This window comes from Rattus rattus, chromosome 9 (assembly GCF_011064425.1).
Source record: "Rattus rattus isolate New Zealand chromosome 9, Rrattus_CSIRO_v1, whole genome shotgun sequence".
Taxonomy (NCBI): Eukaryota; Metazoa; Chordata; class Mammalia; order Rodentia; family Muridae; genus Rattus; species Rattus rattus.
Window position 1 is genome coordinate 45661502 of NC_046162.1, and position 16577 is coordinate 45678078.

Sequence of the window (16577 nt, forward strand, 5' to 3'; positions counted from 1 at the left end):
AATGACCTCAGCATAGTCATCATTTACACTCAACTTAAAGAACAGGGACATTTACAATGATGAGAACTGTGGGATCGAACTGGTACAGCAGTCTTTACCTGGAGCGAGGCCTCAAGCAATATGCCCAGAACTCAGCTGTCCCAACATTCAATAATATCACTATTGGTAATTTGAATTAAGAATTGGTTCATCATGTAGAAGATAGATAAAACTTTTTCATTGGTTTCACTTGTCCTTTGACAGTTTCATACAAGTGCATACTGTATTCTATTTCTTCCCATCCTATCTTCTCCTCTCCTTTCTCTCTCCTTCCCCTCCCCCACCTCTCTCTCTCTCTCTCTCTCTCTCTCTCTCTCTCTCTCTCTCCACACACACACACACACACACGCACACACACACAACACACAAACACACACACATATCTGTCCCTTTTTCCTCTAGGCCCTCTTCTCATAGTCACATCTTTTTGCTTTGTGACCCACTGGTTTTAACCAGGACTAAATTTCTAAACATTTTTAGTAATTAAAAATGACGCTCTATGCCTATAAGTATATGGGAAGCACAAAATGGATTAGAAAAAAACCCACAAAGTTGGGAGTGGGTTAGGGAGGTAAGGAGTGGCTCTGGGAGAAGCTAAAGGGAGGATTCATGGTGAACATGATCAAAAATGTTGTATGGAATATTAATGAAATATTAAAAATGATGTACCAGATATGAAGAAGTTTGTCTTCAAAAAGACAAATGCAAAGTTGTCCTCTAACCCTTGTACACACAGAGAACTTGGGGAAATGTAGTTAGAGGGAGGCCCATGTAAGAGGGTCAGAGACTTTAACAGGTCCCAACCACAACATAAAAGGCAGTGTTAAGAGAAGAAAAATGGCATCCACTTCAATCTAGAACAAATTTTCCTTTTCCATTTCCATTTCCATTTTTTTTCGGAGCTGAGGACTAAACCCAGGGCCTTGTGCTTGCTAGGCAAGCTCTCTACCACTGAGCTAAATCCCCAACCCAACATTTACATTTACATTATTGTCTCATATTTACCATACCTGGCTATGCTTCTGTGTCTGTTTAGGTTATGAGGTCCTTTCTGTTTAGGGTGCATTTTCTCTTTGCTTATACTATCTAGGAAGTGTCTCTCTCAATATATGATGCGAAGACATGGCACAAACAGCCCAAGTATCCCTGAGGCAATCTCTCTAGCATAACGAGTAGCGTGCCTGTAACTAGATTTGAGTGGTAACAACACAATCGCATGGCTTCTGAGTCTCATGTATGAAAAGAAATGCTAGAAATGACAGAAAACCCAAAATGCTTGCAAGTAAAATGCTTGGAATTTCTAAATCTGGGCATTAAATGGGAAAAATAAAAGATAATTGGTAAAAGTTTCCATACTCACAAAAGAAAATAAATTAAGATAATTTAAATCAAGCAAGCAAACAAACAAAACCAGTAACACTCAAGTATTAAATATTAGACTGCATCAAAATTCAAGACCTTTGAACTTCAAAAGATGCTATAAAGAAAATGAAAAGATACACCACCAACTAGGATAACATCTCTGGAAGCATATATGTAATCTAGCAGAGCATACAAAGACTCTCCACAGTTCCGTAAGAACACAAACAGATGTTATTGTACTGAGGAAGAAACTTGAACAGTGCAATGTACATGCTAAAAGTTGCTTGACATGGAAAACGCAAAGTACAGTCTGGGTGAGAGAACCCTCCACGCTGACCACCATGGCTGCAACAGTACGTCAACAATGACCACCACCATCAAGGATTCAGTGCTGGTGAGAGTCTAAAATAGTATGCCCATTTTGGAAAACAATTAAGAAGTTTCTCAAAGTCAAGCATGAGAGAGCATAAGACCTAATAGGTCCCCATCCAAGCAAAACCCACATTCACAAGCCAGACTTGCATGAAAATGTTCATATTAGTATTGTGATAATGTCCATAGCTGGAAACAGTCCAAGTGTCTGCTGCCACCTAAGTGCACAGAACATTGTCTGTCCATGAGGTTAGGGTTAGGGTTAGGGTTAGGGTCTTTTTTGTTTAGGGCTGAGTGCTAACCATGTTCCTGCCAGATGGACACAGTTCCCAGGTTTGTGTAATACGTCCTCTTTTATTCAAAGTTGATTTAATTTGGGCTGCTATCACTTGTAATTAAAAATGGTTCGATGAAAAAATATTTTGACTCACCGTTTTCAACAGTCAAAACATTTACTGGAGGACTCAAAGAGGTTAAATAAAAAGTAAACTAAAACAATCTAGCAAAAGGTATAAGTAAATATCTTTCTCTTTCCACGGGGACTTTTCTAAACCTAAGAGTAATTTGTGAAGAACCAGAGTGGTGATAGTGTAACCCTCAGTGGAAGGAAATCCAATCGCCAATAAACACATGACTCTGAAGCCTGGGAGTAATTAAGGCCCAAACCCAAAGGAGATATATGTGATCAGCAAAATGAATTGGGACATTAAAGCAATATATAAAGCTATTTAATGTGCCCTGCACTGAACACTTTCAGAAACCAGGGAGAGCAGGGACATTAATTTTCAACAAACAAAACCAACAGGGTACTGGAGAAATGGCTCAGTGGCTAGAATAACCTGATGCTCTTTCAGAAGACAGGAATTAGGATCGAAGCACCCTTGTCAAGTCATGTGACTTACAGCCACTTGTAACTCCAGCTGCAGGGGACCTGAGTCTCTCTTCAGGACTCTATGCGCACCCACCCATACATGTTTGTGTGCACACACATACACAGATGATGAAGTATAAGTTTGTACCATTCGGTTATTTTTAATGTTATTATCTCAGGAAATGATAAGAACCTTGGAGGAACATTCAGAGGGGTTCATGAAGCTTTATTGTTATAACCAAAATGCCCCACCACATGGTTACATTACATAAACTACTTATGTACTTATGTACTACCAATGTACGTATTGAGTTTACTTAGAGAGCATGGGTGAGACATTACGTATAGGAGTAAAGTAGCCTGGCCACTTGAGAGTCTCAACTCAGCATGGATAACATCTTCTAGGAGTGGCATAGATAGAATCTCTCCCCTTAAGTTAACCTTTCATAATCTAAACGTGTCATCACCTTACGGGTCACAGGCAGTTGGGGCAGAGCTACAAATATCTAGATCAGAGGTGGAGCAAGAAGGCAAAGCCAGTGGACCAGAGCCTGAGGGTGTCTTGCAAGAAGTGGTTAAGCTGCCCTGAGAGCAATGGTAATGGCTGCCATGTTCAGCGAAGAGGTTTTTACAACACTGTGTTAAGTAAAATGAGAAATCCTCTATGTCTCATAACAGCTCACAATATGATCTCGATTTCTCTTTTCAGAACCCACACACAGAAGGAAGTTGGCAAACAGTGACAGGTCACCTCTGGGTGATTTGGCTTCTCTTCTCTAACTACTAATGTTTTACATTTCCTTTAACAGACATATTGAAGAAAACCTTCCAGAGAGTTGCTGGCTCTGTCCTTTTCCAGCAAATCACCTTCAAAGACTTTTGCATCAATTATATCTCACCTAAGCACAGTTTTTCCAGAGAAATTAAGAGGTGCTCAAAATTGATAAGCAGCTGATTAAAACTACTTAATATAGTACAGAGCAGAAAGGGGCATTTGTGTGTGAAGGGGAGGGAAGAAAATGGGAGGGGAAATAGAAAGTGCTCACCCAAGGCTAAGGGACAGCCTAGAAGAATTGCTTTTGTTCAGCCTGAGAAAACATTTCCATTTGGTTCCTCAATTTAGAGCTGTACCTAAGTCCCGTGACAGCAGCGACAGAGCCTACTTACATATTCAAGTCCCATCCTGGCAGTGGGAAATTCCAAAGACACGGGCATGGGAACAATCAGTCAGATGTACTGTACACAGGTTGCTTTTAATGAATGTGCAAAGGTTGTATGGATCAATTGTTCGTTTGATTAATTCTTCTGGCAGGAGCGAATTAAATGTCCTGATGCCACACATAAGTAAAGCCTGAATGCTTTCTAAAATGTGATTTCCTGTATGAAGACCAATTTTATTTCTCCTTCTCTTCTTACTCTTCCTCCTCCTCCCCCTCCTCCTCCTACTCCTACTCCTCTTTTTCCTCCTCCTCCTCCTACTCCTCTTCTTCCTCTTCTTCCTTTTTTACTGAGTAAAATATCTTTTGAGATAATAATGGAAATCAATGAGAAAGGAGAACTTATTTAAATATTCAACTACATATACTCTGTCAGAAAGTCATTTAATGTTCAAAATGAGTTCAAGGTTTATATCACACTTACCAATATCTGCAGCAAATTCTCCTTTCGAGTTGTTATTTGCAATATTCCATAGAAGAGGGGATAAGTGCCTGTTTTAGAAACAATTCATTGCCAAACTTCTCTCCTCACTCTCTCACAGGCATTTGGCTTAGGGCGCCAGAGTCATCTAAATCCCAACGTACTAATTATTTTCTTCAGCTTTCAGACAAGTACCAAGACCTAGAGACATAGGAGTCTATAGTTCCTATGACTTGAAATGATATGTCTGATGGGTCAGCAGAAAGAAAAGAAAGTAAAACTCTGGATGCTATGGGAAAATGGCATCCATGCCTCAGGCCTTAGAACCTATTTCCCTGCATGGATTCGGGGAGTCCTTCCTGAGTGCTTGTTATGGCTGAACACAGTGTTAAGTTCTGAGAACAGAACAGGGCAAACCAAAGTCAAGGCTATCACAGGACATGCCCTCTAGAGTGGGAGACAGACATTAATCAAACTGCTCAAACATGTAATAGCTTCATTATACTGTTTCAAGTGATATAATTTCCCTAACTATTAGCTCATATTCCATGGCAAGCCAGAAAACTCACAGTAAAAGGAAATGTGCTGCCAGGTTTCTTTCTAATGATGGATGTCTGACTGAGAATCACAACTGGAAAAGAGGATTGGGAGAATCCAGCCTTAATGTACCTTGAATTGGTGAAAAATTTCCTTCATCTTACAATGGACGGGCCCCAGAGGTAACCCACTCCAAGTAAAAGCCCAAGTCAGCCTCTCCTTGATGCCGCCTGTCCTTAGGATTGTCCACTTCCTTTTAGCCTTCATTCACTCATTCAATGCTCCTAGGTGCTGGTGATTTTATACCCAAGGCAGACACAAGTCACTGATCGCAGGGGGAAAGCAAGCAGACAAATAGACCATTTCAGAAGGCAGGGGAAGTTAGGAGAAAGACTGCAAGAGGTTTGATAAGGACTGCCTGGTGTATGTGTACATCACCAGGAAGAGGCTGCTCCTTAGAAATGGTAGTCAGGGAAGGATTAGGGGCCATGAAGGAATAGACAGCCTGGAGGAAGAAACCCCAGGCACAAAATTCCAAATTGGAATGAAGCTCTGGTGATGAGTAGAAAGGAGGTTTTGAAGACAGTACAGGGTTGGAGGAGTAGGGGGCATCAGCAGGGATTACCATGTCCTGCAAGGACTTTAGACTTTAGTTGCAGTGCAGTGGGGAGCTAACGAAATTAGGGATGCGGTCTCATGAGGATCACACAGAAAAGGAGTCATGGGGATAAAAAGGGAATGACGAGTGGGAGTCTGGGTATAAGGGACTTTTCAAACCGGGTTTGAAAATGAATGAATGAAGTAGAAAACCTGCAGGCAAGCAAGCCAAGATGTCTTCATAGAGGATGCTGGGTATCTATACTTTCCCAGTTCAATAAATAGTGGTTACTTTAAGTCACTTGAAAATGTTCATCCGATATTTGGAAATGCGTGTGAGGATTTGACTGTAAGACAGATGATACCAGCTATCTGGCTGGTAGGATGGCTCAGTTGGTAAAGTACTGTGGTGGTTTAAATATGCTTGGCCCATGGGAAGTGGCACTATTAGGAGGTGTGGCCTTATTAGGGGAGGTATATTCTTGTTGGGGGAAGTGTTTTACTGTGGAGGTAAGGTCTTGAGGAAATATATAAGCTCAAGCACTGCCCAGTGTAAAACATTGTAGCCTCCTCCTGGTTGTCTTTGGGCCAAGATGTAGAACTCTCAGCTCATCCAGCACCATGTCTGCCTGCAGTCTGCCATGCTTCCTGGCATGATGGTAATGGAACAAACCTCTGAAACTGTAAGCCAACTCCAATGAAATGTTTTCCTTTATAAGAGCTGCCTTAGTCATGGTGTCTCTTTATAGCAATAAAACACTAAGACAAGTACTTATCTTGCATGCATGTTTAAACATCCTGAGTTCAATCCTCAGACTCCACATGAATAAAGAAAAAAAAACAAAAAAACAAGGTATGTACTTGTAACTCTAGGACCAGGGAGACCAAAGTAGGTGGATTCCTGGAGCTGCTCAGCCAGATTAGCCTACTGGGCAAGTTCCCAGGCCAGAGAGAGACCCTATCCAAAAACAAAACAATGGAAAAAGGTAGAAAATGCCTAAAGAATAATATTTAAGGATGTCTTCTGCACGCGTACACACACACACACACACACACACACACACACACACAGAGAGAGAGAGAGAGAGAGAGAGAGAGAGAGAGAGAGAGAGAGGACACTTGGGAAGAACTAAATTAACGTATCTCGTGACATTTTCCCCATGCCCTCTTCTCTTCATCCCCACTCTAACTGCTGAATGAAGTTTTGTAAGTATAACTTTCATCATTACTTATTTTTTTTTTTTTTTATTATTAACTTGAGTATTTCTTATATACATTTCAATGTTATTCCCTTTCCCTTTCCGGGCAAACATCCCCTCCCCCTCCCCTTCCTTATGGGTGTTCCCTCCCAACCCTCCCCCAATTGCTGCCCTCTCCCCAACAGTCTAGTTCACTAGGGTTCAGTCTTAGCAGGACCCAGGGCTTCCCTTCCACTGGTGCTCTTACTAGGATATTCATTGCAACCCTCACGAGGTCAGAGTCCAGGGTCAGTCCATGTATAGTCTTTGGGTAGTGGCTTAGTCCCTGGAAGCTCTGGTTGGTTGGCATTGCTGTACATATATGGGGTCTCGAGCTCCTTCAAGCTCTTCCAGTTCTTTTCTCTGATTCCTTCAACAGGGGTCCTGTTGTCAGTTCAGTGGTTTCCTGCTGGCATACGCCTCTGTATTTGCTGTATTCTGGCTGTGTCTCTCATGAGCGATCTGCACTCACATTTTGATCATCCGTCTTGAGTTTCATTTGTTCTAGGCATCTAGGGTAACTCAAGCATTTGGGCTAATAGCCACTTATCAATGAGTACATACCATGTATGTCTTTCTGTGATTGGGTTAGCTCACCAGGATGATATTTTCCAGTTCCAACCATTTGCCTATTTAATTTCATAAAAGTCATTGTTTTGATAGCTGAGTAATATTCCATTGTGTAGATGTACCACATTTTCTGTATCCATTCCTCTGTTGAAGGGCATCTGGGTTCTTTCCAGCTTCTGGCTATTATAAATAAGGCTGCGATGAACATAGTGGAGCACGTGTCTTTTTATATGTTGGGGCATCTTTTGGGTATATGCCCAGGAGAGGTATAGCTGGATCCTCAGGCAGTTCAATGTCCAATTTTCTGAGGAACCTCCAGACTGATTTCCAGAATGGTTGTAGCAGTCTGCAACCCCACCAACAATGGAGGAGTGTTCCCTTTCTCCACATCCTCGCCAGCATTTGCTGTCACCTGAGTTTTTGATCTTAGCCATTCTCACTGGTGTGAGGTGAAATCTCAGGGTTGTTTTGATTTGCATTTCCTTATGACTAATGATGTTGAACATTTCTTTAGGTGTTTCTCAGCCATTCGGCATTCCTCAGCTGTGAATTCTCTGTTTAGCTCTGAACCCCATTTTTTAATAGGGTTATTTGTCTCCTTGCTGTCTAACTTCTTCAGTTCTTTGTATATTTTGGATATAAGCCCTCTATCTGTTGTAGGATTGGTAAAGATCTTTTCCCAATCTGTTGGTTGCCGTTTTGTCCTAACCACAGTGTCCTTTGCCTTACAGAAGCTTTGCAGTTTTATGAGATCCCATTTGTCGATTCTTGTTCTTAGAGCATAAGCCATTGGTGTTTTGTTCAGGAAAATTTTTTCCAGTGCCCATGTGTTCCAGATGCTTCCCTAGTTTTTCTTCTATTAGTTTGAGTGTGTCTGGTTTGATGTGGAGGTCCTTGATCCACTTGGACTTAAGCTTTGTACAGGGTGATAAGCATGGATCAATCTGCATTCTTCTACATGTTGACCTCCAGTTGAACCAGCACCATTTGCTGAAAATGCTATCTTTTTTCCATTGGATGGATTTGTCTCCTTTGTCAAAAATCAAGTGACCATAGGTGTGTGGGTTCATTTCTGGGTCTTCAATTCTGTTCCATTGGTCTATCTGTCTGTCTCTGTACCAATACCATGCAGTTTTTATCACTATTGCTCTGTAATACTGCTTGAGTTCAGGGATAGTGATTCCCCCTGAAGTCCTTTTATTGTTGAGGATAGTTTTAGCTATCCTGGGTTTTTTGTTATTCCAGATGAATTTGCAAATTGTTCTGTCTAACTCTTTGAAGAATTGGATTGGTATTTTGATGGGGATTGCATTGAATCTGTAGATCGCTTTTGGTAAAATGGCCATTTTTACTATATTAATCCTGCCAATCCATGAGCATGGGAGATCTTTCCACCTTCTGAGGTCTTCTTCAATTTCTTTCTTCAGTGTCTTGAAGTTCTTATTGTACAGATCTTTTACTTGCTTGGTTAAAGTCACACCGAGGTATATTATATTATTTGGGTCTATTATGAAGGGTGTCGTTTCCCTAATTTCTTTCTCGGCTTGTTTCTCTTTTGTGTAGAGGAAGGCTACTGATTTATTTGAGTTAATTTTATACCCAGCCACTTTTCATCATTACTTATTGGATAAAGAACACATCTTTTACATTCCTAGACTGACTGCGGTGACTGGCCTTTCCCAAAGTCAGGAGTCTGCATCCATTCCAAGGTCTCTCATTTCCACGACTTTGCTTGGGACATTCCTGTAATGATTACTTACAGTTCTTTCCCTTGGGGGGGGGAGGGCGTCTACTGCGACAACTGACAAATGTGCTGTGTGTGGTGGTGCGGGCTTGAGGAAAGATTATCACACATTCAGGGCCAACCTGAACTGTATGGTGCATTCCAGGGAGATGCTGTCTTAAAACATCCAGAGAAACAAAACAGATGCTAGAGTCCCTTTTGCCAGCAAGAGTGGTACAGACACAGATTTTGCAGGATGGCCACCCTGACAGTCTCCCCCTGGGTCCAGCAGGCCCTGAAGATCCAGGCACTTGATTCTTATTGTTGCTCAAAAACTTCTAGGCATTTTCTTCCTGCTTTGATGGGATCCTCTGTGCTCAGAGGGTACACTCTGTGTCCCATCCCTGGAAATTCACAGCCAATAGCTTTGAGCCTTAGTCGAGTCTAAGGCCTAGTACTTTCTCCCCGCCCCTTGTTCTAGTTAAATTTTTATCTGCATGTGTTTACCTTCTTCTCACTAGGATTGGTATTTAAGGGTAGAGAATATTTTAGTCATCTGGAAATGTCAGTGAGCAGCTCAGTGTGAGGCCTGATTTCATTCATTTATGAAACTAAGGTGAAGGGTAGAGAATATGCTCTCTTGAAACATTGAAAATACCTTAATGGTTGCTAGTATGTTCCTTACAGGTTTTTATTCTGAGGATGAGAGGTGAATAGATGTCCCAGTTGAGAATGCATATGTATTTTTAAATATGAGAACTGGGGACAAACTCAGGGCCTCTTGTTTGCAGGGTGAGCACTTTACCACCTGAGATACTCCCCGGCCTCATAACTTCTCTTTAGAATTACTGTCTTGTCCTCAGGAGTTGTGGTGGGGGGATCATGTGCATTACTACCTCCTCTTGACAGTTAGGAAGATCAAATGTGAAGTCACTTTTGGTGTGGGTAAGCAGCTAGCATGTATTGGATCTATTGTTGGGTACCTCATGGCCTCAACAATTCCTCAAGAAAGCTACAGTTCATAGACTGGCTCTGATGCTTGTTCTGAGAAGACCACTTTGCATTCTTTTTAGTTCTGTTTTGTGGCTGCCAAGAGCAGCCTGAGTTCATTCATTTATGAACTAGGGTGAAGGGTAGAGAATATGCTCTCTTGAATACTGAAAACAAGATTCTCTCTCCTGAAGTTATGTGAACAGACAGCAAATTATGATGACCTTGATTCTGGATGACCACTGGTTAGCCTGTCCAGAAACAGAGACCAATCAGTAGCTGGCAGCAGCACATACCTATCAGTCAAAGGCGTGATCACCAGGCGAGGGGTATTTCCCAGGTACTCATAGGAATATAGAAACTGGGCATCGCAGATGTTAGCAAAGCAGTGCTTGGCCTCATCATCCCAACGATGGCGTAGCTGTGACAGCCAGAGGAAAGCCTGGGCATTGTCAACCTGAAGGAGGAGTGGCAGATCAGATGGGTGAATTGTAGTGCCTTATAGATAGGTAGCCCTCTGTTCATAGGACATAGAAGCCTCTAGGCAGCTTAGATGTTGTCTGATAATTCAAAATGCAGGATACTCTGACCCATAAAACAGAAAAGCATAGGCAGTTCTGATTACAGATATTTCCCAGATTATGCAGGGGTTACATCCCGATAATAAGCTCATGATAGATTGAAATGTTTTAAGTGGAAAAAGAATTTGATCCACTTATCCTACTAAATACCATAACCACCTTACACAGTGAAAGTATTTTCATTACTCTATAGTTGGATAAAACCATTTTACATAATGTCCAATACAGGATTGTGTTGAGTAGCTCATATTCTTAATTACACACTACAATAAAAGTATAGTCTCTAATACATACATATTGCTTTCCTACCTCCATTAAGTCAAAACATCATACACTGAGCTATCATCTATCAAGGACTATCCCTATACTGTTGCGCTGGAAGGTTCGAAAGGAAGCAGGAACTACCATGCTTCTCATTCTGATGATGTGTAGATCCAGGGGCTATCTTGGAGCTGTCCAGAGGGAATGGGAAACATATCTGGTGATACAGCACCTACCTTTTGAGCAATCATCTTGGCTACCACATCCCGGGCATGCACATCAATAGTGCATATGGTCATGATCTTCTGCCTGTCCCCCTTGGAGAGCTGCCCGATTAGCATGGTGATAAGGGTTTTGAGTTGGGCCACTTGCTTCTTATAATAGTCCTTCATGGCATTCTCATAGCCTTCTTCCAGCCTGGCAAATGCAATACCCACCTCTGTCGTCCACCAGATCTGAGTGCAGGTCAGAGCCACCTGTGGGACCAACAGCTGCTTAGTAAGGCCGTTACCAGGGCTGTTTCCAAGCAACCCACTCACAACGCAGCAAGAGTTCAGGATGTGACTGTGTGGGTGAAAGGCCCCTTCCCTCCCTCTTTCCTGATCATTGACTAAGGCGACCATATGCTCCAAGTCCTCAGAGATGTGAACTAATTACAGCACAAATGAGAAGAGCACATTCTGCTCTTGAAAGCTGGATTATGGTTGAGAACAGCCAAAGGCTTGTTCTGGCTGATGGCGAGGTTTCTAGGAATAGCTACAGGAATAACCTCTTATTTCTCAAAGACGGTACCTCTACTCCATGTGGGAGTATAGCACACTGAGCATCTCGATGATGCTTAGCCTTTGATCTGTTCATGGTTCAAGTATTCTAATGCAGGAGTATACATTTGCTTGCTCTTAATCTTTTCACCATATCTTTAATTTCCCAAAATATACAACCTGAAAATGAGTACTTTTGAAGGTCAGACGAGTAAAAGAAACAATGTGGTCTTTATGCTTGTATTTGTCAGAGATTATAAATAAACACAGAAAGGGGGATTTAAACCAACATTTCTTCTGTTGACTGTGAACTTGTACATGGCAAATACATCCTTTTGAGTATTTATACTGGAGGATTTAGTTGCATAGTTCATCAGTAGTTTCATTTGATTTTGGAGACATTGTTCTAGATACTACATATTTATGAGCAGGAGGCACAATATATTTTTTGGCTCAGAATTCTAATACAGGACTGATGCTATGAGGAAACCTCATGGGAGTTATTCCCTTCATGAAACAGGAATAGTTGTTGTAAGCAGTCCCATCCATTAGGTTACTTGTGTTTTCTTATGAGATCGTGTCCTCTGCAGTGGTGCTGTATCAGATGGCCTGATGGGATGCATTTCTCTCTACAGCCCGATTTCTCCATGCTCTCTACACACACTCCATCCTTTCTGCTCTCTTCAGACCCTTCTGCCCACTTCCATGTGACCTGTTCTATTGCCCTCTGCTGAAATGACGTCATTAAGTCACCCAGGGACAGACTTTGTCTTTGCTTTGATTGATCTGATAGAAGTAACTGGAGATTTGTTCGTCTGCTACCAAGAGCTCTTTTTAAATTTCGTGGTGACTGTGTCCCAGACTTTCCCTTTAAGATTCTTTGCTCCTTTTCTTTATTGGCCTCTCCTACCTGCTCAGGCACTTGGTAATGTTCAAAGATTGGTGCTATTCCTTCTCATCCCACCAAATACCCACCATCCCTCTAATCGAGTTCTATGGTTTCCATTATTTCTCCTTGTTCCCAACACCTAGATAAATCAACACAATCCACACCAGTACTACCCCATTTCTAGGATGCAAGAAGAGTGGGTATACTGCAGCCAGAGTCATTAAAACTTTCATTTGTCTTTTAAGTCGAGACCTCCCTGAGAAACATGGGCCGAATTCAGTTGAAATTTGTGAGCAAGACAGTCTTGTAACATGGTCTATAAGAACTGGCTTCCAGTTTCCAAGATAGACCCCATCAGCTGCTTCCTGTTCTCTCCCATCCAGCTTCAGTCATGCCCAGCTCTTCTCTATTCCTCTCTGCTCGTTTGCTTGTCTTAAGTATATCCACAGGAAGATAATCTCAGACCTTACTAGCCAGTCATAGATGCCAGGGAGTTCTGAGCCTACCCTGTGATTTACAAGTGCTTAGGTTCCTCAGCAGCCTGTGAATACCAGCAGGGAAGGTTGCCTCATCTTGTCTCCTGCTGAGCTTCCCCTCATAGTCAGCAAAAATCTGGCACATCCATACATAAGGGGATTCAGACTTTAATTGCTCACATCTTTTTCCTATAAGCAATGGTACAGATAACTTAACCCAAATTTTCCAAAGCAATGGTTGAACTCAATCATGGCTGTCAATGCCTCTGCTCTGTCTTCTGGTCCTCACAATAGTCTAGGATTCAAGCCTTTCCTATTGTGAAGCACTGGGTAGTTAGCTTGAGGCCTTTCTCCCTCAGAAGGTCCACAGAGGCTGTTGGAGGAGAAAAACAGACAAGGACAGAAGCCTAGGAAGGTTCACCTAGGAAAATACCTGAGCCGGGTAATCAAACAGCCACTGATCCCTGGGCTTTTCCTCATAGGCAGTGACCCCCTCTGTCATCTCATGCCTCACAGTGGCTTTCATGTGATGAAGCACACGATTTAACCATATTTCAACCTGGAAGAAGAGCTCTGTGTTAGACTTCAACAGCCTGAGAAGAGTTGGTCGATACTATCTGTTTTCTTTCAGCCAGCCTGAGGGAGTGAAGACAACGGAGGAGTTCCAGCATTGTATACAAATCAGATGCCAGAAGGCAAAGGCATTTTGTGATTATAATCTTGGGTGTAATGAGTGAGAGCTAGGCTAATGTGCTAATGTGGAACACAGAAGAAGACGGCAACAGGTGACGGGGTGGTGCAATGCTAATTAGAGCTCATACAAAGAACCCCAGACCCAGATTGAAGCAGATTTAGTTGATTCTCATGGACTTGTCTATACATCATAAAGATGTTAGCTGAGCTGGCATTTCTCAGTTGTATGCCTTCTGGTCTCAGTTTATCAAAGGTGTATATTCTAAATTATAACTCAAGGTTGCCAGCCACCTGCATCTAGCTGAGAAGTTTGGACTATTTTCTGATAGGAGAATTTCTTTCTGTAGAAACTTCTGAAAGACCTTCTTGTTCAGGCCGTATCTTCATGGGAAGTGAGTCCCATTTCCCCAGGGACAATGCTTGGCTGTATCACTATAAATAATGAACAGGATGGAACTTTACTTCAGTGGTGCTGAAGGACAGGGTAGGGTGTAAGGAAGGAATTGTCCTATGATTCATGTGCCTGCAGTTGGATGTGAGAGGCCTGGAGGTGTAGTGGGACTTCTTAGAGAAAGGGCGTGTAGTGGGCTCTCTGAGGAAAAGAACTATGGGATGAAGTGATTCTGGGTTATATTTGCAGAGAGGAGACATCTAAGAAAAGGACATTTCTTTTTGAGGAAGGCATTTGAGCTCCAGATTCCCCCATGGGGTACCTCAGGGGTGGCTGTGTTAACATATTCTGTACTGTCAATTACCAGAAAATCTCCTCATAGCTGACTGCAGTGACTGTATGCATTTTATTTCTCTGAGCACTGGCCTCTGCTGAGTGAAGGAACAAAAATGTTGACATATGTTTATGTTGGAGAGAGTAAGGCATCAGAGGCAGCTTCAGTGTGGACCCTAGTCAAGAAAAGTTTCTCTTCCAGGTCACAAGCTCTGGCTTGAAGAAACTGATGTTCATAGATTTGGTTTGAGTAGTAAGGGGTGGGCAAGGTATGAGGAGAGGAAGAGGCTGTAGGTCACCTGTCCACTGCAGTCACAGGGCTCACTGAAGGCCACATATTCCTCCTCTTTGCTGTACATGCCCAGGCTTGTCTTGGTTGGGTTCTGACTGGCATCTAACTGGAACTGCATCTTAGCCATGTTGTCAAAGAGCTTGGAAAGATGACGTTGAACCTGAGAAAGGAAGTCATGGCAAAGGGTTTGATAGGATGCACAGGAAGCTAATCATGGTTGTCTAGGGTATGCCAGAGATAACTCTAGCATAACATAGAAGGGTAAATGTCAAGAGTGTTGAAGGAAGATTACAGCAACTATACAGGTATAAAGATAGGGACCATGTGAGCTGGACAGACATGACAGTAAGAATATAAAACTGGTGGGAACATTGCTACCATTGTGACTCCATCATGGGAGTCAGCGCCCTCTCCTGAGATCAGAGGAGTGCAAACAGGAATGAATGTGTAACCTAAAGAGAAATAACTATCATTTGGTTTTGCTCTCATTTAAATAGAAGAAATGTGTGCACTGTAAATCGCAAGATGAAAGATGGGCTGGTAAGAAACGAAGGAAGCAAACTCAAAATCAATTTACAGCAGCATTAACAGCACTCGAGGTTCAACTGACAAAAACTAAATGAAGAAGTTCTGAAGAATGCCAAGGAAGTGGACCAAGAGCTAAGTCTACACTCAAAGAGAAGACAGTTTCTGCAGCCAAAGGTAACAGACCTCAGTTTACAGATGTGTGGAAAACCTAAAGGGACAGGGGCAGATTAGTATAATAGAAATGTTCTAAAACATTGCGGAAGAAAACTGTCAAGACAACAGAATCCATGGTTTCCAGGTAGTGGTAAATCTCAAGTGTCAGTAAACTAACAAAATAAAGCAAACACATAAATAAAAACATATTTTGCATATTAATATAAATTTTGATTTCTATAGCTAGACATCTAGATAAAAAAGAAATTACTGTCACTATGACTTTTTTTTTTCTTTTCTTTTTTTCGGAGCTGGGGACCAAACCCAGGGCCTTGTGCTTGCTAGGCAACTACTCTACCACTGAGCTAAATCTCCAACCCCACGTCACTATGACTTCTAAGTCAATTCATTAAGTTGCTCACCCAGAAGAGGGGTCAGGAAATACCTTTACTGTGCTTCATTCACTAGGATATGGGAGGAATGGATTATTTATTACAACTAAATGAGAATGAATACTTACGAATGAGTACCTTAGGTACTAAAGCTATAGACAGGATGAGGACAGTCTGACCCTTTCTACACATGGCATTAGTACAACTCTAAGCAGAATACTGATATGACATATAGTTAAACTTCACTGTGCCTGGGCCACTGGGGAAACTCAATCTGCAGGCTAAAATCAGAAGGACCACAAATGCAAGGACGATGCCCTTTAGTATTTGCTTCTTATTAACAAGTAAACCGAAAACCTGCTGGATCTGCTTTTTGGCTCTGTTGGAGAAGCTCTCAGGCATGGTTGGCAGTGATGCCAAGGGGACAGTTCCTGTGCAGGGAAGCATTATGGTATGTGCAAACAAGGATGTTGTGTATTTACTTTCAGCCAGCACTCTCTAGGAATATCTCTAGGTCTAAAAGATGGGTCTCCAAAACACAAGGTGGCACCAATGCCACTTCATTTGAGATAAGAAAATAATAGTGATGTAGTGGCGTGACTATGATACACCAGAATAGAGTATCATGCAAATGTTGGAGTGGAGGGGTGGGGAGGAGAGAGAGACAGAGACAGAGACAGAGACAGAGATGAAAGACATACAACTAAGTAAAAAATTACAAAATGCAAAGTACGAAGTACAAAACTAATACCACATGCCTGAATTCTCAGTAGGCAGGGGCACAAGCATCACAAGTCTATGGTTGGCTTGGACCACAGAGTGACACTCTGCCCTTCCCCCATGAAGACAAAGTACAAACAGGAATATGCAGTATGCTACCTTCTGTGTGA

At 42.1% G+C, this 16577-nt stretch overlaps 1 protein-coding gene across 1 annotated transcript in view; it reads right to left on the reverse strand.

Moving 5' to 3' along the window:
- Dnah9 (dynein axonemal heavy chain 9) overlaps positions 1-16577 on the reverse strand; it is a 343066-nt gene that overhangs the window by 224371 nt on the left and 102118 nt on the right. The window contains exons 23-26 of the mRNA XM_032914418.1: positions 14622-14774; positions 13339-13464; positions 11016-11255; positions 10234-10394 (exon numbers count right to left, since the gene is read on the reverse strand). Coding sequence (XP_032770309.1) covers positions 10234-10394; positions 11016-11255; positions 13339-13464; positions 14622-14774 — 680 coding nt within the window. The remainder of the gene's footprint in view (positions 1-10233; positions 10395-11015; positions 11256-13338; positions 13465-14621; positions 14775-16577) is intronic.